The sequence below is a fragment of the Acomys russatus genome, chromosome 25, assembly GCF_903995435.1.
Source record: "Acomys russatus chromosome 25, mAcoRus1.1, whole genome shotgun sequence".
NCBI lineage: Eukaryota > Metazoa > Chordata > Mammalia > Rodentia > Muridae > Acomys > Acomys russatus.
Genome location: NC_067161.1, coordinates 22,996,579 through 23,022,361, shown reverse-complemented (window position 1 = coordinate 23,022,361; position 25,783 = coordinate 22,996,579). Strand labels below are relative to the sequence as shown.

At 42.9% G+C, this 25,783-nt stretch overlaps 1 protein-coding gene across 3 annotated transcripts; it reads left to right on the top strand.

Moving 5' to 3' along the window:
* Positions 1-10,155: 10,155 nt before the first annotated feature.
* Positions 10,156-24,070, top strand: Mat2b (methionine adenosyltransferase 2B). 3 transcript variants are annotated; one of them, XM_051168416.1, is made up of 7 exons: positions 10,156-10,322; positions 16,115-16,309; positions 18,616-18,730; positions 19,369-19,449; positions 21,661-21,854; positions 22,999-23,112; positions 23,814-24,070. In XM_051168416.1, the coding sequence occupies exons 1-7, from the start codon at positions 10,260-10,262 to the stop codon at positions 23,982-23,984; spliced, it is 933 nt and encodes a 310-aa protein (XP_051024373.1). In that variant the 5' UTR covers positions 10,156-10,259; the 3' UTR covers positions 23,985-24,070. The 3 variants fall into 3 exon arrangements, with proteins under 3 accessions (XP_051024373.1, XP_051024372.1, XP_051024374.1); XM_051168415.1 differs by having other exon boundaries at positions 19,297-19,449; XM_051168417.1 differs by lacking the exon at positions 19,369-19,449.
* The last annotated feature ends 1,713 nt before the right edge of the window (positions 24,071-25,783 follow it).

Here is a 25,783-nt window from a genome sequence, read left to right as displayed (position 1 = left end):
TTTGTTTGTTTGTTTGTTTTTGTTTTTTGAGACAGGGTTTCTCTGTGTAGCCTTGGCCATCCTGGACTCACTTTGTAGACCAGGCTGGCCTCGAACTCACAGCGATCGCCTGACTCTGCCTCCCGAGTGCTCTGCCTCCCGAGTGCTGGGATTTTCTATTGTGTATCTCCATAATCTTGACCTTTATCTTCTCATTCTGAACCACCTTATTTGCTTTGCAGCTTACATTGCACTACAATCAACTTGACTTTTTTTTTTTTAATCAGTATTAAAATTTTCCCCTTATTCTGTATTTCCTCAAAATTTTTAGCTTGATTCTCGAGTTCTCTATTCTGGTGAAGACGAGAAAGCTAAAGCGCTTTGGCTGGCTCTTGTCTGTGCGCTGATTTTCTGATCATGTTCACTCTGGTTTCTGCCATCCGTCTCCTTTCACTTCAAAGAGAAATAAGAGCACCTTAGCTCCACAGTAACCTTGGTTTGGTTTGGTTTTTTTAATCAAAATCACTGGATTATTTTAATTATTTCCAAATTCCGTGGCTTTATCCCAGTACTAACTAAAACATGTAGCTTACCATATAAGCCTATTTTTTTTAAGATTAGCCTGTTAGTTTTTAGATACATTGGAAATATGAATTGTGGGGGGTGGGTCTGAAACAAGGTTACTCTGTGTAGCCCTGGCTGTCCTAGAACTCCCACTGTAGACTAGGCTGGCCTTAAATTAAGATATCTGCCTGCCCCATCTCCCAATTGCTAGAATTAAAGGCAAGCACCACCATGCCCAGGCTCAAGGAAATCTGAAAAACATTACAAAAAAGATTTTTAGAGAATGTATCAGCCCAGCGTGGTGGTGCACACCTTTAATGCCAGCACTTGGGAGGCAGAGGCAGGTGGATCACTGGGAGTTTGAGGCCAGCCTGGTCTACAAACCAAGTCCAGAACAGCCAAGGCTACATAGAGAAACCCAGTCTCAAAAAAAAAAAACCAAACAAACAAAAAACAAAAAAACAAATACCAGCACTCAAGGCAGAGGCAGGCAGATCTTTGTGAGTTAGAGGCCAGCCAGGTCTACAAAAGGAGTTCAGGACAGTCAAGGCTATACAGGGAAACCCTGTCTCGAAAAACAAGAGAGAAAGAAAGAACTTGTCATCAGCATATCCTCCTAATGTGTGTGTAATATAAGTGTAATATAAAATAAAGTCATATAGAAACTCAAACACCCAACCAGTGATTCAATTTTTATATAATGAAGTTATAGTATTGCTTCTAAGATGTATTTAATTGTATCTACCTCCACCCTAATTTATCCCCAGATTCATAAATGGTACCTTTTGTTTCTTCTTTTAAAGATTTATTTATGCCAGGGGTAGTGGAACACACCATTAATCCTAGTAGTCTGGAGGCAGAGGCAGATGGATAAGGTCAAGGCTAGCCTGGTCTACATACCAAGTCCTAGGCCAGCCAAGACTACATACTTATTTTTACATTGAAAAATCTATACTAGTCATTCTTCTGGTGTTCCGTAGAGATTTGTAGCTTTTAGTCATGGTAACTATACACAGGGAAGCACAGTACTCTCCGATCTTTTGTGGACCATGCTTCAGAATGACCATATCTACAAAGTATCATCTGCCGGCTGAAGACGAGGCTCAGTGAATAAGAGGACTGGTTAACAAACCAGGATCTGGTACATGCCTGACACCCCAGGTCTAAGCAAAGACAGCAAACTCCAGGGTCAGGAAGGGACCCACCGCAGAGGAACAGATGGAGAGTGATAGAGGGTGTGTTCGCTCCCCGAACACACCCACACTAGACAGAACTCTTAGACTTACTTAGGTTAAGTGAAAATTTAGTAGTTCCAGTCCTTGACTCATGAGCAAATCATAACCAACTACCTAAGCATATGGGTTTATGCAGTCATACTGTTCTGATTGCTCTTTGCCTTTGCTGACCTCTGTGAAAACCAATCTTGCCTTTGGCAGTTAATTTTTACCCCTGGGCCCTGACATCCTGGGATCTTTTATTACCATTGCATTTAAGGTCCCAGGTCCAGTGGCTAGCACTCTCAATTTGAAGTCTGTCTGGCCTTCAAAGATTAGTCATGGAACGCTGCAAAGGACTCTGGGATACTATTATGATTTGGATCTTAAAGTGTCCAGTCTCCCATAGGATGTGTTGAAGTCTGTGGTATGGAGTGGGAAATGGAATCCTTCGAGGACCCTGGGGTGGGATTGTTAGGGAAGGATTAAGAGGTTTGTCACTGGGGGTGGGCTTTGATCTTCAAAAGCCCTTGCTATTTCCTAGTGTTTCAGGGGTCTCTATGCTGTCTCACAAAGTAAAGCTGAATAGCTTGCTTACACAAATAGCTAGGAAATACATTTTTACCAACCCAGGCACAGTTCTTCATGCAGATGAGAAATTTGTGGTTGCTGCCTCTGTGTTGATGCTTAAGGTCCAGTGAAAGGCTTCTCTTGAATGGCACTTCCTTGCCTACTTTTAAGCCTTAGAGTAGACTAAGCTGGTAATAGAAATGATGATAGCAAAGGCAATAGTGACCATGACAATAATGTCAGGACAGCAGCACAAGAATCAGAATAGCCAACACAGGACAGATCAGAAGTGATGAGGAAAGGTTTGTTTGTTTAGGTTTTTTTGAGACAGGGTTTCTCTGTGTAACAGTCCTACTTGCTTTTGTAGACCAGGCTGGCTTTGAACTTACAGCGGTTCACCTGCCTTTGCCTCCCAAGTGCTGGGATTAAAGGCAAAGGCGTGGGCCACCACACCTGGAGAGAAAGTGTAAAGATCTGAGAAAGGCTGGAGAGATGCCTCCTTGGTTAGGAGCACCAGCTGCTCTTTTAAAAGGGCCTGAGTTCAATTCCCATCACCTGCATGGCAGCTAACAACTGTGCAGCTCCAGGCCCAGGGGATCGATCACGTGGACCCTCCTGGCTTTCACAGACACTGCACACAAGGTGGACAGACAAAGATACAGACAAAATACCTATACTATGAAGAATTGAGTAGACATGTGGGCTCTGATGGCCAGAAGAGTCCCAGAGAGTTACCAAGACTTAAAGGTTAAGGAATTCTCTGTGACATTATTAGATGCCATTCTTCGTATGGCATGAATGAAGATTTACAGATGTCTTTCTTCTGTTCATACAAAGAGCAGAGAACCAGCCTTAATTGTTCTGTGCATCCCGCACTCCTCATACACTTATGATTTTAGAACCATATAATGCTTGTGAGAAATTATGTTTTCAGAACAAAATAACGAACACTGCTATAGGCTTAACCTTTTCCAAACCTACTTTATTTGGGGTTCTTTAATGTGTGTACATCTCTTCTAACCCACCTACCCTAAATGGGAGAGAAAAGAGGTTCATAGGAACAGGAGAAGTAAATTTTGGTGAATTCAGTTCCTGGGAGCAATTCCCCTGGTGTAATTAGCAGAACTTCAGTAGACCAGCAGTTCCACCAAAGTTGCTGCTGGAACCTGGAACAACACCCGAAACCCAGAGCCCGGAAACTTTCTCTGGAGCAGTTCTCTCTTGGAGCATCTGGAAATGGAGCAATGAACAGCCAGACAATACCAAGACCAAAAAAAGACCCAGCCTCCTGTTTTGGGTCCATATATCTATCTCTCAGAGGCTGTACTAGCATGTGTTTCAGCTGGCAAAAACCAAGCCCCCACCCCCACAAAGTGGTTCTTCTAAGTGGATAAACATCACCTGTTCTCTCACAAGTCTGTTCCCCATCCCATACTTGGGATCAAAACAAAAACATATTTACATCCACTACACACTGAGGCTAGATCAGACCTGACAGCATTCATCCCTCTCAGCATGCGGGATGCTGACATCGATGCTGCATCTTACATGTTCCAGCCCCAAGCTCTTCAGTTGCTGTTCCTCACTGCTGTCAATGCCCATTGCTGAAGTCATTTATAGAATGTGCCAAGGACCGCACTGCTTGTGGTTAAAGCACAGGATAACACATTCCAAATGAGATCCTAGAATCTGAAGTCCCAGGTTAAGCTTCTGGGTTTATCAGTTTTGTTCTTGGACACACCTAAAATTGCCAGCAGGAACAGCCACATTCAACATGACTCATATTCAAAGAGTGAACGCCTCTAGTCAGCATATTTGTAGCAAGATCACTAAAGCAGCTTTATTTTTATTTACGAGTGGTGTGTGTGTGTGTGCGCGCGCTCTCATGCTTACTTGCCACGGCACACTTGGTGGAGGCCAGAGGATAATTTGTAGGAGTTGGTTCTCCAGGGTCTAACTCATGTGACATTGATGGCAAACACCTTTACTGACGGAGTCTGTCTCACTAGGTCTTGCTTTGCTTTTAAGTGAACAATGCTGTATAGAGATTCAAAGAGGAGATGGTTAGATTTCAGTCATTTCACTTGTACAACTTTGTGAGGCACAAAAATTGTAAAAAGAAGAAATTGAGACTTTGGTTTTCGGCTTTAGAGTATCACAATAACTTAAAGATAACTTTCAAACTTGCAAAATAAATACACACCCTACAAAGGACAACATATTTTGACATTGTTTTTAGGACCAAATGAGTTTAGGCATTGATTGTTCATTTATTTCATTACTTGATTATCAATGCAATGGCTAATATTCCAGAAAATGTTGACTGAGTCTACACTTGTGACTTAAAGGATCCAATACACTATTACTTTAAAATCTAAGTATAGCCATATATGTTGTGCACACCTGTAATTCTAGCTCTTGGGAGTCTGAGGCTGGAAGATGTAAGTTCATGGCCAGACTGGCTTGCATTATAAAATAATAGCTTAGTTATAAACTACAGAAAGTAAATAAAGTAAAATGAACATTGTACCAATACAAATGGGTTCATTCCCTGAAATAGGCTTCACCTGTCAATCTCTACCGTCCTTTCTTTCTTTCTTTCTTTCTTTCTTTCTTTCTTTCTTTCTTTCTTTCTTTCTTTCTTTTTCTCTGTAAGTGCTCTATCTGCATGTACACTTAGATGCCAGAACAGGGCATTAGATCCCAGGATAGATGGCTGTGAGCCACCATGTGGTTGCTGGGAATTGAACTCAGGACCTCTGGGAAAGTAGACAGTGCTCTTAACCACTGAACCATCCCTCAAGTCCCTGCCCACTTCCCCCACCCCCCACCACTCTTCTTCCAAAACAAGATTATGCCTTTCATAAAGATTAAATTTTCACCTGTTTTTGAATCATATTCTCTGTGCCTAGCGTTATTCACTCAGAGAAATAATTTAGATTTATTTCTTTGTATTCTTAAGTAATATTCCCCGGTATGGGTAAACCAGAATTTGTTTATCCATTCATCTGTTGACAATTATTTTGTTTATTTGAAGTTTCCTGCCATTTTGAATTAAGTGACAGTGCCCGTGAAATGGCTCAGTGGGTGAAAGTGCTTGCCACCAAGCCTGAGGACCCAAGTCCCCTCACCTAGACTAAATAACAGAAGGAGAGAAGCAGCTCCTACAATTAACCTCCAATTTGCGCGCACACACACATACACACACACACACACACACACACACACACACACACACACACACTGGCATATACACATCCCTTCCCCACAGGAACATGTGCACTTAGAAAAAATAATAAATGGTTTTTTGTTTAGTTGGTTTTTGTTGTTGCTTTGTTTTGTTTGCTTTTGTTTTTGTTTTTGAGATAGGGTTTCTCTGTCTAGCCCTGGCTAACCTGGACTTGCTTTTGTAGACTTGCTTTTGTAGGGAGTGGGTGGCATTAGTGGAGCAGTTGTTGGAGTGGGTATTGCCTTATTGGAGGAAGTGTGTGACTGAGGGTAAGCTTTGAGGTTTCCGACGCTTACGCCAGGCCCAGTCTCTCTTCCTGCTGCCTGCTATCTAGCTGTAGAATTCTCAAGCTACTTCTCCAGCACCATGTCCACCATGCTGTTTCCTGCCATGAGGATAAAGGACTCAACATCTGAAACCATGAGCCAGGCCCAATTAAATGTGGTCATGGTGTTTCTTCACAGCAATAGAGTGCTGACTAAGACAGCCACTCCTGTGCTTTCTTCTGAGATGTTCAGTAAAATTTTTGTCAATTAAAAAAAAGAAAGAATTGCTTTTTCATATTACTGAGTTACCATTCTTTAAATAGTCTGAATAAGTCTTTGCAGGTATATGTATTGAAATTATTTTTCCAATCTGTAGTTTACCTGAGTTTTATTTTATTAGTAGTCTCAGACTAAGCAGGAGGGCTTCACTTCGAGGAATTCCAATTTACCAATTAAAAAAATCGGGTGGTTTAATTTCATTGTTGTAGCTGAGAAGATTTCCCTTGATTCTGTAGCTTTTGCCTTTTGACGAGACTAATCTTTTTTTTTTTTTTTTTTTGGTTTTTCGAGACAGAGTTTCTCTGTGTAGCCTTGGCCATCCTGGACTCACTTTGTAGACCAGGCTGGCCTCGAACTCACAGCAATCCGCCTGCCTCTGCCTCCAGAGTGCTGGGATTAAAGGTGTGCGCCACCACACCTGGCCCGAGACTAATCTTTAAGGCATATATTTAAATGTAAATGCAACACCCCTCTCTTAAATCCATGACCCTCTGGATCCTCTGAATGCCCCCTACAGGATTGCCATGTGTGGTATGCCCACTGGGTAGCCTATAAAACTGAGTGATTCTCTACACCCAGCGGACAGACTGTCTTGGTGTAGCCCTGATTGTCCTGGAATTGGCTCTGTAGGCCAGGCTAGCCTTGATCTCACAGAGATCTGCCCGCCTCTGCCTCCCAACAGGTGGCTTCAAAGGCATGAGCCATTGTTCCCCAGCTGAGCAATGATGTTTTGTTTTGTTTTTCCAGATAGGTGTCTCTGTGTAGCCTTGGCTGTCCTGGTCACGTTTTTTGTAGACCTGGCTGACCTTGAACTGAGAGTGGTCTGCCTGCCTCTGCCTTCCTGTGTGCTGGCATTAAAGGCATGGACCACCACACCCAGCTGGGTGAGTGATATTTTAAAGCTCAATTTCAATACCAGCCTCTGTTGGTTTTTATAGTTAAAATTGTGCTAAGCCACAAACCCAAACAGCGTCTCAAAGCTGAACTACATCGGAATCGCTCTTGAAACGGTTAAAAATAGCTATCTGTGCTTCACTGCTAGAAAATGATCTATTATTACAGGCAGGTGTGGGTAGTATTGATCAGCAGGATTTAATGCTTGGCTAAAATAAAGCAGAACAAAGTTAATGGAAATAACCATATCCCTGTTGTTGTTACTAGATTTGTTTGTTTTGGGGGGGGAGGATGATTTATTTTTGTTTGTTTGTTTTCAGGACAAAGTTTCTCTGTGTAATAGCCCTGGCTGGACTCACTTTGTAGACCAGGCTGGCCTTGCATTCATGAGGATCCGCCTGTCTCTGCCTCCCCAGTGTGGGAATTAAAGGCGTGAGCCACCACACCCAGCTACCACTAGATTTTTTTTTTAATTGCCATTTGAAATTGTTAAATTAAAAAAAAAAAAAAAGCACTGGGGAATTTTACTGAAGGTTCTGTTACTGTAAGGTGTGAAACGAATGGAATATTTCACCAGAGGAATCGACAACCGTTGGTTCGCTCTACTATCGCTACAAGAGACAATGTCAACAAGTTCTACCAGGGAATTGCAGGGCTTGTTTGGTTTGTTTTTATAGTTAGTTCTGACATGGAGTGTAGCCATGGATCCTCGCTTGACTTGCAATTAAACATGCAACTTCTCATTGGGTAGTTTTAAAACTAGCAGGAGGAATCAGCTGCCAGCTTACTGCACTGTGGAAAGCTGCACGAGATTCCAGGATTGGAATGGAAATGCTAATTTAAAAGGTCAAGCGGAGCTGCGCCTCACGTTTTTTGGCGTCCGTGCGCTCAGTGCTGGTGGAGGGAACAAAGACCCGGTCAGAGAAGCCAGACGCCGAGGTTCTTCTCGCCGCGTTTTCCGCAAAATAGTTCTGGAATCATGCCTGAAATGCCGGAGGAAATGGAACAGGTAAGAGCTAGCAATTCAAGACCCAATGTCGGCTCAGCCTTGCTTTAAAAGCGACCTGGAATGGCTGGTAAGAGGTGAAAGGGTGTAAAGAAAATAGTAGCCGGTGCCATTTCTTTCCCTAAGAAACCTAAGCTCGGGCACCGGATAAACTATCTTGGGTTTCTAATCCAGGAAATCGATCCCAGTTTGACAGAAATAAAACGTGAAGCAGAGTGATAGTTTTCATTCTGCACATTAAGTGCAACTGTGGCATAGTATAAGATTTAACCCGTGGTGCATGGCCCGGCTTTTGTCTTGTAGGGCTTGAATCTGCTAACGGGACTTTCAGTTCTAGTTTGCACTCTTTAAGGTGTGACCCCGTTCGGAAGTCCGACATTGGCTGTAAACGTAGAACCTTCTTTTATTAAGCGAAATGATTAAAACGTGCACTTAAATATATGCTCCTAGAGCTATGCCCAACTTTTGTCCGACAAGTGTCAAACCGTATTCTTGTATATAGGCAAGCAAACATTTCCTCACTCACTCATGAGGTTGCTCTGAGGACCAAACTGCTAACTGCAGAATTCCTTGACTCGGCTTCCTCTTGGGTGCATTTTATAACCCCCTTTAGGGAGGGACTACACACATTCCAACTCCAAACTTGGAACATTCTCACTTTGATAAGGATGATGTGGAGTCTTGGATCTGTCCCCTCCCCTCGAGCTTTTTCTAATTTTTTTTTTTTTAATTTAGTGTTGGGATAGATAACCCTTTCTTTTAGTAACCATAAGGCCTGGATTAGGAAAAACAAAACACCTAAAAAAACAAAAACAACAAAACTTGAGGGGCCTCAGGCTGCCTTTGTTTCTCTTCCAAAGAATTACATGAGCGAAGGGAGTAAGTTCTTCAATGTGTTTGTGCGAGGAAGTAAAATCACCTGGCTCTGAAGAAAACTTTTCATAAAGGGCAGCTTAATCTTCAGTTTAAGAATAAACCGGGAGGATTCTGAAAACGAGGCCTCTGGGGGAAACCCAGGCAGCGGTCACGTTTTGGGGCGGTTTTTGAAATCCCTTATTGTGGGTGTCTGGACGAGAACAGACTGTTGGGTAGGGAGTGGGCGAGTCCTGTCGTGTGTGCGGGCTCTTTTTTTTTTTTTTTTCCCTTCAGTAACTTTTGCAAGCTTGCTTGTTGCTGTAACCTGCAGCTAATTCAGTTGAGGGCTGAGTCAGACCCTAGGGGCTGTCGTTTCTGATTAACTTCTAAACAGCCACACAGGTTTGGAAGAGTGCCCGGCAGTACGCCCTTCCGCTTTCCTTGGCTCCATCATTTGAAGTGTTTGCGGCTCCTACAAGGCTTGGCTCTAGCAGCCTCTGGAGGCATTTACCTAAGTGGCGCTTCCAACGGGCAGTGAGGACGCCTGTTAAATCCACTTAAAAGTAGATTTGACTTGTTATCACAGTTGAGCTGCTCGTTCTGCAACTCTGAAAACAAACAAACGAAGAATCTGCCTTTTAGAAAGTACCCAGATAATAGTCTCTCCCACACCTTTTTATTTTTAAGCTTTTTTTTTTTTTTTTAATTTCAGAGCATTTTGTTTAACATTCCAGGGGGTGGAGGGGAAGGTTTCAGAGGTGTTAATGACTCAAGAGGACAAGAACCCTATTTTTATTCTTTTTCTTTGCTTTAACAAACAAACTGCCAACCACACCTTGCCTAAGTTGGTTGCCCACTCCTGTTATCCCTGCCGTGGAGGATCACAAGTTCAAGAACTTTCTCTGAGTACAAGGCCAGCCTGAACTTGAGACTGCTTAAAAACAACCCATACGAATCTTGGCTCTGTACTTATGGGACCACCCTTAGCTCTTGCCTCTACTGTTTTAGTCTGCTTTGTATAATACAGGCGCAGTCGATTCTTAGGCATTTCTCAGTCTGCGATTCCTTTACTCCTTCACTAAGAAGAAGCAAAAGAAGAGATTAAAAAACCCAAGGAAGCCTGCATTTATTGCTTGGCAGCAGTGTCTGCGTTTGCTCTATCTCTTTAAGAACTGGCACGTGGGCTGAGAGCGTCCCTTGAGGTCCCGCCTCTTTTTGAATGCGTGGCTGGAGACGGCCAATCAGCAGGCACGACCATGGCAGCGGAAGCCGGAAGCGCCTGCGGAGTCCGCCTTGGCCTTAGGGGGGGGAGGAGGGCCAAGGGCGCGGGAGCTGCGGCCCCCGGCTGAGCTGTGCTGGAGGAGGCTGCAGTCCGCAACTGCGGCGGCGCCAAGACGGCGGGCATGGTGGGCCGGGAGAAGGAACTCTCCATCCACTTCGTCCCCGGCAGCTGCCGGCTGGTGGAGGTGAGCTACGGGGTGTGGAGCCCCGGATGGCGCCTCGGAGTTTGTTTACCTCGCTGCCAGCAAGGGCTGCGCTGATGGCGCTGCAGCTAGGAAGCTGTGGGGTGGAGGCTCCCGCCGCCCCTGGGGGCTTGTTTCCATTTGAGTTCTCTATTCATTTTTCTTTGTGTTTCTGGATCTTTAAGGGGGGAGGGAGGGTAGGGTGGCTTTTCACTAACGATGATGTCGGAGGTGTCAATTTGGTGAATTCATAGTTTTCACAGGGCACATTACTTCAGGCACTTTACAGATGTCAGTATTTCCAGCTATGGGACGCTGTTAACGCTCAGTCTCACGGGTGGGAAAACAGGCTTAGAGAGGGTCAGGCGTTTGTCTCGCGTTTATTCTGTAAGAGTCGCGCAGGAATTCCTTGGCCCCAAGTGTTTTTAGCCACTGTATTTTGTATGGTGGGAGCCTGCTGAAATTTGGAAGATGCCTATCTGGTAAACTTACTTCTGCCTGTTCCTAAATACGGTCCGCCGTGCCTGTTTCAAGCCTCTTAGCACTTAGGGATCTACAGAATGTATACGGCACAGTTGATAAGTCTTAGTTCCCAAACCAATGCGTCCTGAAAATATAGAGAATATAGGAGACGACCAATTGTTGTTGTTTAGGCAGGATATGTGCTTGCTAATTTTATGTGGGTTTGTACAAGCTAGAGTCGCTGAAGGGGAGGGAATCTCAATTGAGAAAATGTCTCCGTAAGATTGGACTTCGGCTAAGCCTGTTGGGCATTTTCTTTCCTTGTTTCTTTTTTTATGCGCCCCCCCCCTTCAGGGTTTCTCTGTGTAGCCTTTGTAGACCAGGCTGGCCCCAAGCTCAAATCCACTTGTCTCTACCTCTCTGAGTGCTGAGATTAAAGGCGAACACCACCACCACCTCGTTAGCATTTTCTTAATTGTGGATTGTGGATGGGACCATCCGGGTTGTTGATCCTGAGTTGTTTAAGAAAATCGAGCTGCTGAGCTAGCTTGTAGGCAGCACTTCTCCGTGCCCCATGTCAGCTCCTGCCTGCAGGTTCCTGCCTTGACTTCTTTCAGTGAGTGATGAACAATGGTGTGGAAATGTAAACTAAATAAACTCTTAACTCCTAACTTTGCTTTGGTCATGGTGGTTTTTTGTTTTTGGAGACGGAGTTTCCTCTGTGTAGCCTTGGCTGTCCTGGACTCACCAGGCTGGCCTCAAACTCGCAGTGATCCACTTGCCTCTGCCTCCCCAGTGCTGGGATTAAAGGCAGGTGGTGGTGGTATTTAATCACGGCTATAGTAATCCTAACTAGAACAGATTCTTTATGCAGCCCTTACTGTCCTGGAACTCACTGTGTAGACCAGGCTGGCCTTGGACTCAACAGAGATCCCTCTGCTTCTGCCTCCCAGAGTGCTGGGATTAAAAGGCATGGGCCACCATGTCCAGATATTAATGCAAAATGATTATGTTTGGGTTATGTACATTCAATATGATCTCCAAATGACTGGACCTTACATAAAGTTCAGATTTATTTGCAGCTCCACAGTGCTGACAACATGTGCCAACTGTTTGTGCATGCACAGATGCATGTATGCATGTAAGCCTAATGTTTCCACAGTTCAGTAAAAGAAAAGTGGAAAGTGGTAAAGCATACCAGGTGTACTAACTCATGTGCCAATAATCTCAGCACTCAGGAAGTTGGGCGTGGTGGGTATATATATATTTTTAATTTATTTTCTCTTTTGGTTCTTTGAGATAGGGTTTCTCTGTAGGGTTGGCTGTCCTCACTGTCGATTTATAGACCAGAATGGCCTCAAACTCAGAGATCTGCCTGCCTCTGCTTCCCCCAGTGATGGGATTAAAGGCATGTACCACCATGCCTGGCTTCGGGATGGCTTTTTAAGATTTTTTGTTGTTGTTGTTGTTTGTTTGTTTGTTTTTTAAACAGGGTCTGGCCTCAAATCTGCATATTTGCCTGCCTCCGCCTCCAGTGGACTGGGATTACTGGTGTCACCACACCCAGTAATTTTAAAAAAAGATTTATTTATTATTTATACAGTATTCTGCTCGCATGTGTGCCTGCTCATTAGAAGAGGGTATCAGATCTCATTATAGATGGTTGTGAGCCACCATATGGTTGCTGGGAACTGAAGTCATGACGTTTGGAAGAACGGACCGTGCTCTTAACCTCTGAGCTATCTAGCCAGCCCCAAAAGCTTGTGCACACTGCAAAGCTGAGGCAGGATGATTTCCAGGCAAGCCAAGGCTGTATAGTGAAACCATGTTTCAAAAAAGCAAAACTGCAACAAACAGTACAGAGAGCTATGATTTGCTTGCACTTGCTGCTCTCTCAACCTGTGCAGGTAAAACTGACTCCTGCTGCTTGCTGAGAATGTTCGAGGGGCAGCCCCTACCGGTTCCTGTTATGAATACTGCCTGTGAGTACAAGGGAGGCTGGGAGTCAGTCACCCTGTTCCCATCTGAATCCAATTCCTACTTAAGCAGTCTGGATATCTTCTTTCTTTCTTTTTTTTTTTTTTTTCCTCCTGGTTTTCAAAACAGGATTTTTCAGTGTAGCCTTGGTTGGCCTGGACTCACAGAGATCCTCCTGCCTCTCCCTCTGCCTCTGGAGTGCTGGGATTACAGGTATGTACCACTGTGCCTGGTTCAGTCCAAAGGTTCTGAGGATATTACAAGGATATTACAGAGGTAGAAAATGTGTGGAAAACTTTTCTCTTCTCCTTCTTCTCCTTCTTCTTCTCCTTCTCCTTCTCCTTCTCCTTCTCCTTCTCCTTCTTCTTCTTCTTCTTCTTCTTCCTCTTCTTTTTTTTTTGAGACATTTCTCTATACCCAGGGCTGGTCTTAAACTCAGGATCCTCCTGCATCAGATGACCAGTGCTAGCACTGGAATTTTGGGAACACACTACACCTGTGAACTTTCCAGTTTCTTTAAGAAAAAAATTTGTGTGCATGCTAGGTGTCTAGTTGTGTGCCTTGTGTCCAGTACCCACTGAGGCCAAAAGAGGGCATCAATCCCATTAGAGCTGGCCTTACAGGGAGCTGGGAGCTGCCTAGTGTGGATGCTGACAACTCAGTTCTGATCATCTGCGAGAGCAACATACTTTTATTTAAAACTTTCACATGTATGGTTGTTTTGCCTGTATATGTACATATTTGTTTCCCACATGTATGCAATACTCCTGGAGATCCAAAGAGAGTGATGTCTCCCCAGGAACTGGCATTACAGATGATTGTGAGCTGCCATGTTCGTGTTAGGATTCAAACCAGGGCACTCCAGAAAAGTAGCGACTGCTCATAACCTCTGAGCCACCTCGCCATAGTTTTCTTTTATAGTATCTTCCCAGGCACCTTCATGGTATTTATCACATGCACAGGGTTTTCTGAGTCTATACAGGACTTAGTATGTTTTGACCCCTTTCATTTCAGATTTACGTGTGTATACAAGTATGGTTTTTATGTTTTATGGTCTTGCTTTATGGGCCTGTGTGGCCTGGAATTCTCTGTGTAGACTGGGTTTTGCTTAGTGTGCTGACATCCTCCTGCTTCTGTCCCCTGAGTGCAGGGATTACAGAGGCTGTCAGCACACCTGCTTTACACTTACACCTTTGGACAGTTACTCTCTTTCTTTTTTAAAAGGATTTATTTACTATGTATTTAGTTTTTGCCTGCATGTATGCCTGCACGATAGAAGAGAGCAGCAGATCTCATTATAGATGGTTGTGAACCATCTTGTGGTTTCTGGGAATTGAACTCAGGACCTTTGGGGGAGCAGCCCTCTCTCCAGGGCTGGAGAGTTATTTTCTTGCCAAAGTTCAAAGAAACTACTTTGCTGGCTCAGGTTTTCATTTTCATAAATTGCCTGGCTTAGAGCCAAGTGACGTCACAGATGCCACATGAAATTTCTTTAATTTTTAAAAACATGTTTTGAAGTTGGTTGAATTAAAATCCTTAACAGTTTTTTGTAAACAGCTCTCCCCTCCATACGTACACCCCTTTTGATTTCAGCTTTGGAATCTGCTAGAAGCACTTGATCTTGCTGTTCTTAAGTATGTGTGTCTACTAAATCATTTACTTGAATTCAGAGTTCAAAAACGCCTTTGGTCATTGCATGGCTTTGTTTGCCAGCTCAGAACCAGGTGACTAACAGAAATAGCACCTCGTGATAAAATTTAATGAGAGTTCCAGCCACGGAGTTCATGCTGGCTTTACAGGTGTGTGACACCCTCCTAGCTGAAAACGTTCTATTTAAAAAAGGAAAAGTTGGCTTTACTTGAGAATTTGGCAGGAAAGGATTTTTCTAAACTTTATCTTACATATACAGACATCTAATTACTCATTAAGCAGTAACTTTTTAAAAAAATCACATTTTTAATAGCAACACAGATTTTATGCTATCTGTATCTTATTAGTCATAAGTATCCTGTGTAAGTAAATTTAGTGCTGACAGGCAGACATATTAGTTTGTTCAAATTTAGAATGTTTGTGTTCTAAGGACTAAATTGACTTTATTCCAAATAAACTCCTTTGAAATGTTGACAGATTTTCAGACCCATCAATTTGTGACATCACATCTGAGCCTTGTGCATTTTCATGGTGTGTTTGAAGATGTGAGACTCCTGTTGGCTACTCGGCTACTCATCAGGGTGATGTAGTCATCATAAAAGCAAAAATAACTTCCGTCATTAAAATGAAATCTAAATCAAATGCGAAAGTTAGTTGTGATTTTATCTTGGCCATCTTTTCTTGATTATGAAAATTTTATTTTTGCCAGGCGATGGTGGTGCCGCCTTTAAGCCCAGCACTCGGGTGGCAGAGGCGGGGGTGGGGGTCGCTGTGAATTTGAGGCAAGCCTGGTCTACAAAAGGAGTCCAGGACAGCTAAGGCTACACAGAGAACTCTGTCTTGCAAAAACAAAATATATATATTAAAGTAAACTTTTAAAAATATACACGAATGTTTCACCTGTGTGTCTGTGTACCACATACATGCCTGGTGCCCACAGAGGCGAGACGAGGATATTAAATCCTCTGAAACAGGAGTTATGGACAGTTGTTAGTTGCCATGTGTGTGCTAGGAGTCAAACCCAGGTCCTCTGGAAGAGCATCCGGTGTTCCTAACCATTAAGCCATTTCTTCTGCCCGCTATTTTTTAAAATTGTGTTTATATGTAGCTGTGGGTGTGTACATGTAAATGCAGGACCCTCAGGCCAGAAGAAGGCATCAGATCTGGAGTCTGAGTTAGAGGTAGTTGTAAGCCACACAATGCCCATCTTCTGCAAAAGGAATTTGTGTTCTTAACCATGAAAGAATCTCTCTAGCCCCAATGAGACTGAGTATTAAAACTTCCTAAGCGGGGGCTGGAACGATGGCTCTATGGTTAAGAGTACTTTGTTGATTTGCAGAGGACCCGGGCTCAGGTCCCAGCACCTACTTGCTGGCTCACTACCTGTAACTCCAGTTCTGAGAAATTTTATACTCTCTTCTGATCTCCCTGGGCAACGGAGGTAGTGCACACACATGCATGCAGGCAAAATACTCAGACGTGTAAAATAAAATAATTAAAAACAAACTCATTAAGTCATGCAGTTTGTTGGTGTAGTTTGACTGATTAATCTAGCGTTAAAACTGACTTTTAGGTATATGACATTAATTTAAAACTTATATGACATTAATTTAAAAAAACTTAGTATTTGGTACACAGTATTGGCAGCTCTCATTTCTTTAGGAGAATTGTTTTCAAATTGTGGCTTTCCCTGTTTCTACTTCCAGGAGGAGGTAAACATCCCCAGTCGTCGGGTCCTAGTTACAGGTGCCACCGGCCTTCTTGGCAGAGCAGTTTACAAAGAATTTCAGCAGAGTAACTGGCATGCCGTTGGCAGTGGCTTTCGAAGAGCAAGACCAAAATTTGAGCAAGTGAACCTGTTGGATGCTGAAGCAGTTCATCACCTCATTCATGATTTTCAGGTATGGGTTTGTATGTTTGGAACTGTGTGAATGTTCTATTAGTTGTCCGGATTATACGGAAAGTGTGCTTGCTGTCCCGAAGTTGTGCTGGACAGCTGTAGCCTACTGAGCACCAGCAATGCGGAGTGTATTTCTTTTGCAATGGTGCTGGGTATGTGTTCCAACCTGGGCCCCCAGCCCGGTAGTTTGGCACAGCTTGTGTTTATGTAGTGCTTTCCTGGTCATACTCGCCATCAAATGTTTGGGTGTTATCTGGGACTGAAAAAAAAAAAAATATTGCTACTTTAATACTGAAAAAGTATGATCAGAGGAATTTCAGTAACCTGTTTGCCATGATCCAAGAAATGTTGGAGAAAAATGGAGATTTTGCTTTCCTTGTCATCAAATTTTAGCTTTGGCTCTTTTAAAACTGCACCCAGGAGCATGAGCACTAGAAACACTGGGGAAACCTGATTTCAGGCCGCATGTCCAAAGAGTGTAATGCATTAAGTCTGTGATTGGCCAGGACATTGTATTTGAACCATCCAGATGTTACACATTCAACTTTGAAAACAATTCTTAAAACTATGCCTCCTAGAGCAACTGTTGAGAAAATTGGCTGTGGGGCATATTCTCTGCCCCCACCCCCACCCCTCGTCTCTCTGGTTTATTTTTATTTATTTTTGTGTATGGGCATTTGCCTGCCTATATGTATATCTGTGCAACACATGCATGTAGGGCCTGCAGAGGCCAGAAAGGGTGTCAGATGCCTGGGAGGTGGAGTTACAGAGAGTTGTGAGCTGCCATGTGGGTGCTGGAAATCCAACCAAGGTCCTCTGGAGGAGCAGCCTTAGCCGCTGAGCCATCTCTGCAGCTCCTGAAACTGGAGTTATAAACAGTTGTTGGCCATCATGTGAGTTCTAGCCTCCAACCCTCCAACTTTTAACACCAGTTTATTAGCTCTTTCTCTGTTCCTCTTGCATTAAAAAAAAGCCTTCTCTCTGTAGAAGAGATCCTGCATCCTTCTGTTTTGATGTGTTAGGCTCTTTACATGTAAAGACCTTGTTCCTGGTGTGTCCTGGTTAGCTGTCACCTTCACAGGAGCTAGAGTCATCTGCAAGGAGGGAATCTCAATTGGGAAATTCCTCTAACACAGTGGTCCGTGGAACATTTTTCTTCCCCCCGCCTCTCTTTTTTTTTTTTTTTCTTTTCTTTTCTTTTTTTTTTTTTTTTAATTAATATGACTGATGTAGGGTGGGCTTGAGTTTCATGTGAAAGCAGGCTAAATATGCCATGGGGAGCAAGCCCATGACAGTTCATCCATTGCCTTGGTACCAGTTCCTGCCTTGACTTTCTTCAATGATGGACTTCGGTGTGTAAGTGAAATAAACCTTTTCTTCCCAAAGTTGCTTTTGGTCCATGGTGGGTGGTTTACTGCATTTATGGTCAGATGAACATGTGGTTTCTTTAGATAGCAGATTCTTGCTAAATGAGCGGTGAAACGACTTGACCTTATAAATTGAACTTGGAACTGGTACTACTTGTCTTTGTCCTGAGTTTATTAAATGTTAGGGCTGGGGTGTAGCATAATGGCAGAGCACTTAGTGTGGGGCCTGGGGTCTTAGGAGCAAACAGACATAATAGTCATGCTGACTCTTCTGCCACCTTGGGATAGCAGTATTACTTTGATTATAAATACAGTTACTAATAGTTTTTTGTTTGTTTTTGTTTTTGTGTTTTGTTTTGTTTTTTTGTATTTTTGTCTAAGTTGTAGCTCAGGAGTTACATACCTGCCTAGCGTGTGTGTATGTGTTTCTTTTCCTTTTCTTTTCATTCATTCATTCATTCTTTCTTTTTTTTTTTTTTTTAGGAATTATGACAAAGCTGTATTAAGTTAAATGAGCCTGAAGGTAGTCCAGCACTCAACAAGCAGAGGCAGGCAGATCTCTGAGTTCAAGTTCAGGACAACTAGGGCTATACACAAAAACTCTGTCTTGAAAAACCAAGACAATTGGGCTGGAGAAATGGCTCAGAGGTTAAGAGCACTGGCTGCTCTTCCAAAAGTAATGAGTTCAATTCTCAGCAACCACAGAATAGCTCATAACCATCTATAATGGGATCTGGTGCCCTCTTCTGTCATGCAGGCAGAACACTGTGTACAAAAGGAAAAGGAAAAACCAAACCAAGAAAAAATTATTAAAGTGACTTCTTCTTAAATGAAGGAATGTTGATTTAAAAAACCATTTCTTGCCCTAAAGTTGCTCTGAGGAAGCCATGGTTCCCTGTTGCTTTCCATTTTGAATTAAAACTCAGTATTTGACTTTCAGCCTCATGTCATAGTGCATTGTGCTGCAGAGAGAAGACCAGATGTTGTTGAGAGCCAGCCAGATGCTGCTTCCCAGCTGAATGTGGGTGCCTCTGGGAACTTAGCAAAGGAGGCAGGTAATGCTACATTATCCCTGGGTGGTGGTGGTTTTTAACATATTTATTTTATGTCTATGAGTGTTTTCCCTGCATGTGTGTCTGTGCACTGTATATGTGCCTGGTATCCTTGGAGGTCAGAAGGGAACTTCCAATTCCTTGAAACTGAAATTACAGGTGGTTGTGAGCATTCGTGTGCATGCTAGGCACCAAGCCCAGGTCGCCTGGAAGAGTAGCCAGTGCTTTTAGCTGCCGAGCCATCCTCCCAGTCTCTTTCCCTGTTTATCATATACACACAGTGTTCTGCCTGCATGAACACCGGAAGAGGGCACCAGATCTCCTTATAGATGGCAGCCACCATGCGGTTGCTGGGAATTGAACTCAGGACCGTTGGAAGAGCAGCCAGCGCTCCTACCCTCTGAGCCATCTCTCGAGCTCTTTCCCTGGGTTTTTTAACTTGGAAATTTTGTAGCTGTCTTATGAGTATTTTTGTTTACCTCAGGAAAAACAAACCTAAACAAAACTACATAGGACATTCTAAATCCTATCCAAAAGTAATGCGGTGGATTTACCTTTTCTTTTTGTAGCTGCAATTGGAGCATTTCTCATCTATATTAGCTCAGATTATGTGTTTGATGGCACCAATCCCCCTTACACAGAAGAAGATATACCGAGTCCCCTGAATCTGTATGGCAAAACCAAATTAGATGGAGAAAAGGCGGTCCTGGAGAACAATTTAGGTAAGGTCCAGCATTTGTGACTCATGATTGTTTTTGAAGACTGTGTTTTGTTGCTCATGAGGAGATTGGTTTTTTTGTATTTAAAAAGTATATTTATAAAAATATCCAGAATTGGGGTGGAGGTTGCGGGGGCAGTGTTACCTACCTGAACTCCAAGTACTTGAAAGCTGGGGTTAAGAGGATTGTGAATTTTAGGCTAGCCTGAGCTATAAAGTTAGGTCCTATCCTCGCATTAATTATTCTCTAATTAAAGAAAGAAAAGGGGAAACAGGCAATATGGGGTCCTAAAAATTAGAGAATACGGGTTAGTGAGGTAACTCAGTAGGTAGAGGTGCCTACCACCAAGCTGAGGACTTGAATGAGACCTACATGGTATATTTAAAGAACTTCTCACAAGTTGTCCTCTGACCGTCACACATGTCCCCCTCCCCCACATGACCATAAATAAATGTAATAAATGTTTTGAGGTATTCTATTTTGTGATCTTTTCCTTTTTCCCATGTGTGTTTATGTATACATCTGTATATACATAAAAATAATTTATTTGAAAATAAGTAAAAAATAAATTTAAAACTGGGAGCATGAAATCTCTCCCATGTGTTGATTCCTCAGGAAGATACGCATGAAATGTAGGTTCTTTAAGAGAGGTATTTTTGTATAATTTTTTCAAGTAATTTCATTTTGGTTCATAATCTGACTTTCTTCCCACATCTTTGCATGTCATTATATGTGGTGCCAGTTCTGCCATGGCTTCTTCCTGTCTGTGGGAGCACCATGCTCAGCTTAACTTCTGTCTGTGGTAGCACCATGTTCAATGTAATGATCCCTATGGGAACTGATGGATTAGGGTGTAGGGTCCCCCTGAAAACCAGGCACCAGCTTGTGGTGCCCTCATTGCAGACATTTAACTTGTTTATTTTTAACTTTGTTTTTTTTTTTTTTTTTTTTTTTTAATGTTATACATTATTCTGACTCAGTGGTAGAGTGCTCGAAGGGCGTGTGTGAGGCCCGAGGTTACAGTTGCAGCACTGCCAAAGTACATTGTTAACTAGCCATCAGTCATGCCTAAGTCTCCCTAGCGCCATCCTCTCCCTTACCTCTGCTTCACATTGCTGTAACAGTGCACAGAGTGGATCCTTATAAACAACTGGAGTTTACTTCTCAACCATTCTGGAGGCTTGGAAATCCTAACATCCAAGAGCCAGCACACGGTAAAGGCCTCCTTTTAGCTTGGGCTCAAAGAGCCAAACCGGCAGCTGCCCATGAAACTCTGTCATAGTGGTGTCTTCTTGACCTAAACATTGCCCCAAAGCCCTCCCCAGCCCAAACACACACACACACACACACACACACACACACACACACACACACACACACACACACACACACACACACACACACACACACACATTCTCTCTCTCTCTCTCTCTCTCTCTCTCTCTCTCCCTCTCTCTCTGTTGGACTAGGAATATAGAATTCAATATATATTTTTGGAGTGGGTATAACATTCACATCACTGCAAGACCTGTGTTTACTTGTCTAGTAATTACAAAAGAAAATACATGTCTACTTGTTAAAGTGATAATAATCCAAAGACTGTCAGGCCTTCACCAGGAACCAGCATAAAATGCAGTACTGAACATTTCTTTGTCCAGGGTTGTAAAAGCAGAGCGCTCCACCCTAGCCCTCAGTTGATACGGTTTGGCACTTTTGTGTGTGTGTGCTTGGACACATCCGCTGATGATTAGTAGAGTCTCCAGACACTTGGTTGTATATCTTCTAGGGACAGTGGTGTTGTTTCCATAACCACAGCATGGTTACCACAGTCAGCAGGAAGCCTTACACTGTGGTACTCTTGCTGTCGCATGCATGTGCAGATGGCTTCCCAGCTGGTCCTGAATTGTCTTCAATGCTATGGTCCTTGTTTGACCTTCAGTCAGCAGTGCTGATTTCGTTTGGTTGTCTAGATAGATCTATTTTTAATGGGCATAATGACAAATTAGATTTAAAAAATTCTGTATGTGATAATAGACACTTAAAATATTCATGATTACCTTTAAGTTCATTCCATTATGAGTCACAACCCATCCTGGTATATTTTTATTAAAAGCCAAGGTTCTACTTTCCCATTGTTTAAATCCACACAATCTGTCTTTATGCCCAAAGCTGGGAAAGAGCCAGCCATAAAATAGCTACATGTATTGTCCCTAGGAGCTGCTGTCCTGAGAATTCCCGTTCTCTATGGGGAAGTGGAGAAGCTGGAGGAAAGTGCTGTGACGGTTATGTTCGACAAAGTGCAGTTCAGCAACAAGTCAGCCAACATGGACCACTGGCAGCAGAGGTTCCCCACACACGTGAACGACGTAGCCAGTGTGTGCCGGCAGCTGGCAGAGAAGAGGATGCTGGTGAGTCCTGCGAGGATAGTCCTGACTTCTGTCTTAGTGAAAGTTGTGCTTTTCTTTTCCATGCTTGAACTTCCATGTGTGTGCACAGGTTATCACAGACTGAAAATTAAATGTGTTTTAAAAGTAGGAAACCAAACAAAAGCAGTTTATACAGAGTAGAGGCTATATTCATCAAAGTCTGTAGTATGCAAGAAATAAATTCAAACACAGAGATCCTACCATTACCTCCCTACTGCTGAGATTCAAGGCCCGTCTGATTAACCACGTACCATTCTAGGGTTCATTTTTAAAAATTGATTAGGAATGGCTGGGCAGTGGTGGCACGTGCCTTTAATCCCAGCACTTGGGAGGCAGAGACAGGTAGAGTGAGTTCCAGGCCAGCCTGGTCTACAGAGTGAGTCTAGCACAGCTGGTGCTGCTACACAGAGAAACCCTGTATGGGCTAGGGGTGGGGGGGTAGTTTTTAGCTAGCCAGGTGTGGTGATGCAAGCCTTTAATCCCAGCAGAGGCTGACAGATCTCTGAGTTCAAGGCTACCCTGGTCTACGAAGGGAGTCCAGGACAGCTAGGGCTTTGTTGCACAGAGAAACTCTGTCTCAAAAAAACACACACAACAAACAAACAAAAATAGTATTTATATTTAATTAGTTCATTGTTTCTGGTTTCTTGAGACAGGGCCTCACTTTGTTGCCCAGAGTGGCCTTGACAACTGCTAGGGTTACTGGTGCGTGTTACTGAGCTGCTCAGCCTATAAGCCCTGAGTTAGTGACAGAGGTGGGGAGGAGAAAGACAAGCTGGAGATGAGTGTCAGCCACCTTTTCCCTTAAGGGACAGACAGCCTTGGCTGTGGAAGATCCTGTCTTAAAACTATGTTAAGCTTTCATTTTAGCTTAGAATAATTTAAAATGTTTGTTAAAGTTAGTCACTATAAATTGGAGCCATTTGTATTCTTCTTTCAAAAAAAGGTCTTATTTCTATGGATTACTTCTAGTATTGGAATATTTGTAGACATTTGTTTTTAGGTATTCAAGAAAAGGTAGGTTTGCATTTTGATTTTTGGATCTTTAAAATTAACTTTCTTGTCAAATCTTAGCCATTTGGGACCAGAAATTTGGGAAAAAAATTTTTTTTTCCTTTGTTGGTAGGATCCATCCATTAAGGGGACCTTTCACTGGTCTGGCAATGAGCAGATGACCAAGTACGAAATGGCGTGTGCAATTGCAGACGCCTTCAACCTTCCCAGCAGCCACTTGCGACCTGTAAGTCTGGACACCTCTCTTCTGACTTCTTAAAGCTGTTGTGTATTGTTGACAACACTTCTGTTTTGGATCAGAGTGAACTTGGTTTGAATCTTGACAGTATTTGGCTGTAAGTTATCCCTAGAGAAGTCAGAGTACTGGTGAAGCTTATAGAGAGGTACAGGTGGGGCTGGTGAGCTAGCTGGAGGAGGTAACCTGTGCAAAGCCTGACAGCCTCAGCCCATCCATATTCTCGCCTGTGAGTGTGCACATGGGGACACACACACCACCACCATTCTTCTTCTTCTTCTTTTTTTTTCTTTGTTTTTGTTTTTGTTTTTTTTTTTTAAAGATTTTTATTTCATTTATTATTTATACAGTATTCTGGCCCACATGTGTGCCTGCATGCCTGAAGAGGGCACCAGATCTCATTGTAAATGGTTGTGAGCCACTATGTGGTTGCTGGGAATTGAGCTCAGGACCTTTGGAAGAGGAGATGGTGCTCTTAACCTCGGGGCCATCTTTCCAGCCCTCTTTTTTTTCTTCTTCTTCTTTTTGGTATTGTCTTGGTAGCAGCATGCTTGCCTTTTGTAGCTCTGATGAGATAGAGTTTTTTTGTTTGTTTGGTTGGGTTTTTTGCACTAAGAGAAAGTTTAAATAAAGTTGTCAAGCCTCAGGATGCTACTTTCTTTACTCATGAGTTGTTTTGTTTTTCTTTAAAGATTACTGACAGCCCTGTCATAGGAGCACAACGCCCCAAAAATGCTCAGCTCGACTGCTCCAAATTGGAGACCTTGGGCATTGGCCAGCGGACGCCATTTCGAATTGGAATCAAGGAGTCACTCTGGCCTTTCCTTATTGACAAGAGATGGAGACAGACCGTCTTTCATTAGTTCATGTGTTGTATATTTTTTTAAATGAAAAGTATAGTCTGTGGCACTTTTTCAAGAATAAAGGAAATAGTTTTGTATGAGTACTCCTTAATGTGACTCAGGAGCCTTCAGGTAGATGCTGCTGCTGCACTAGGGGATGTTGACTGACTGAGGGCAGCAACGCCTTGTTTGCAGTCATGATTTTCTGCTGACTCTCTTGTTCTGGCTTACCTTGCTGTTCAAGTAATGTAAATTATGATTTTTAATGTCCAAGAGCTGGGCTGAAACAGACTGTTAGACTTTGGATGAAATGAATGGTTCCTTCCTATAACGTGCTCTTTTGTGGCTTTTGTTTGTTGACTTTTGTGTATTGACAGTTTCACTGTGTGTAGAATCATATGGAAATCATCGGTGTTCATTATTTGCTTTGCTTGAGCCCAGATCAAATGCTTGAAGAAAAGGAAACTTTATTTTTGCAACTTAAGTGTGGTTTTTATGCTTGATTCTTTAATGTGTTATGTATATCAGAACTTGTATAGCCTGATGCCTCCTTCATAGCTCCATGTGGCAAAACTTGAGAGTGTGTGCCTGTGTGTATTTTTTTAATACAAATACATATATCTGTCTCTTTCACTCTGTCACTAAGTGATATTTCATACATGTGGTTATAATAATGAGCCTTGTAAGTCTTTTGACCACTTATGAATAATAATAAATACTTGCTGGCATGTAACACTTTGGTTTATTTTCTATTTGCTTCTTTTTAAATGTAAGGACGGCTGGGTGTGGTGGAATATGTCATTAATCCCATCAGAAAGAGGTAGACCTCTGCCTTCAAGGCCACCCTGGTCTAAATAGCAAGTATCAGGCAAGCCAGGGCTACATACTGAGACCTCGTCTCAAGAAAATAAAGTATGTGTGGTGGCTGTTAGCCACTTGCGCTCTTCGTTTTGAAGTTACATACTTATAATGTCTAGTATTTAGTATGCTGTGTGGTGGAGGGGAAGCTGAAGTGGACATCCATGGGCTTTACATTATCTTTTTGTACCAGCTGATTTGGACCACGCCATGTCTTGTCACATTTTCCCACGTCGGTTGTGCTGCCAGGCGGGTGTGCAAGGGCACAGCTCGTCTGGACTGTGTCATGTTCAGGCTAAGGCAGAAGGGTTTCTGTCAGTTGAAGCCCAGCCTGGATTACATTGCAAAACCAAGAAGTGAAATTGAGAACTTGAAGGTTTTTTTCAAATTGGGGTCCTTTCGAATTTTGGAAACAAACAAAAAACATGTGTGTGTAGTGTTTTGCCTACATGTAAGTGCACTGCACGGATGCCTGGTGAGGATAAGAGCATCAGGTCCTCTGGAACTGGAGTTAACGACCGTTGAGAGGCGCTATGTGTGTGCTGAGAACAGAACCTGGGTCCTCTGCAAGAGCTGTGTCTCCAACCCCTTAGTTTTGCAGAACTAATCTTTCCCAAACAATTCCAACTGGAAACCAAGCATTCACACATACGAGGCTATAAAAGCCACTCATTAAAAACACTACAATTTTTGATAATAAGAGGGGCATGGTTGTGTATGCCTTTACTCCCAGCACTTGGGAGGTAGAGGTAGGTGGATCTCTGAATTCCAGGCCAGCCTGGTCTACAAAGCTAGTTAGTACAGGACAGCTAGGCCTGTTACACAGAGAAACCCGGTCATGAGGAAAAAAAGAAAAAAGGAAGTCTCTTGGCTGGGGAAAGTCACTTTTCCCATTTTACTAAAGTTTTCAACTCATATAGAGACCCTTCCACATTATCAAGGGATACATGCTTGACTCTCAG

What these genes read in the sequence shown, in the direction of transcription:
- Mat2b (XM_051168415.1), top strand. Translation starts at nt 10,260, where the DNA reads ATGGTGGGCCGGGAGAAGGAACTCTCCATCCACTTCGTCCCCGGCAGC. An exon ending in GGTCCTGGAGAACAATTTAG is followed by an intron (nt 19,450 to 21,660) that starts GTAAGGTCCAGC and finishes TATTGTCCCTAG; the next exon opens with GAGCTGCTGTCCTGAGAATT. An exon ending in CCAGCAGCCACTTGCGACCT is followed by an intron (nt 23,113 to 23,813) that starts GTAAGTCTGGAC and finishes TTTTCTTTAAAG; the next exon opens with ATTACTGACAGCCCTGTCAT.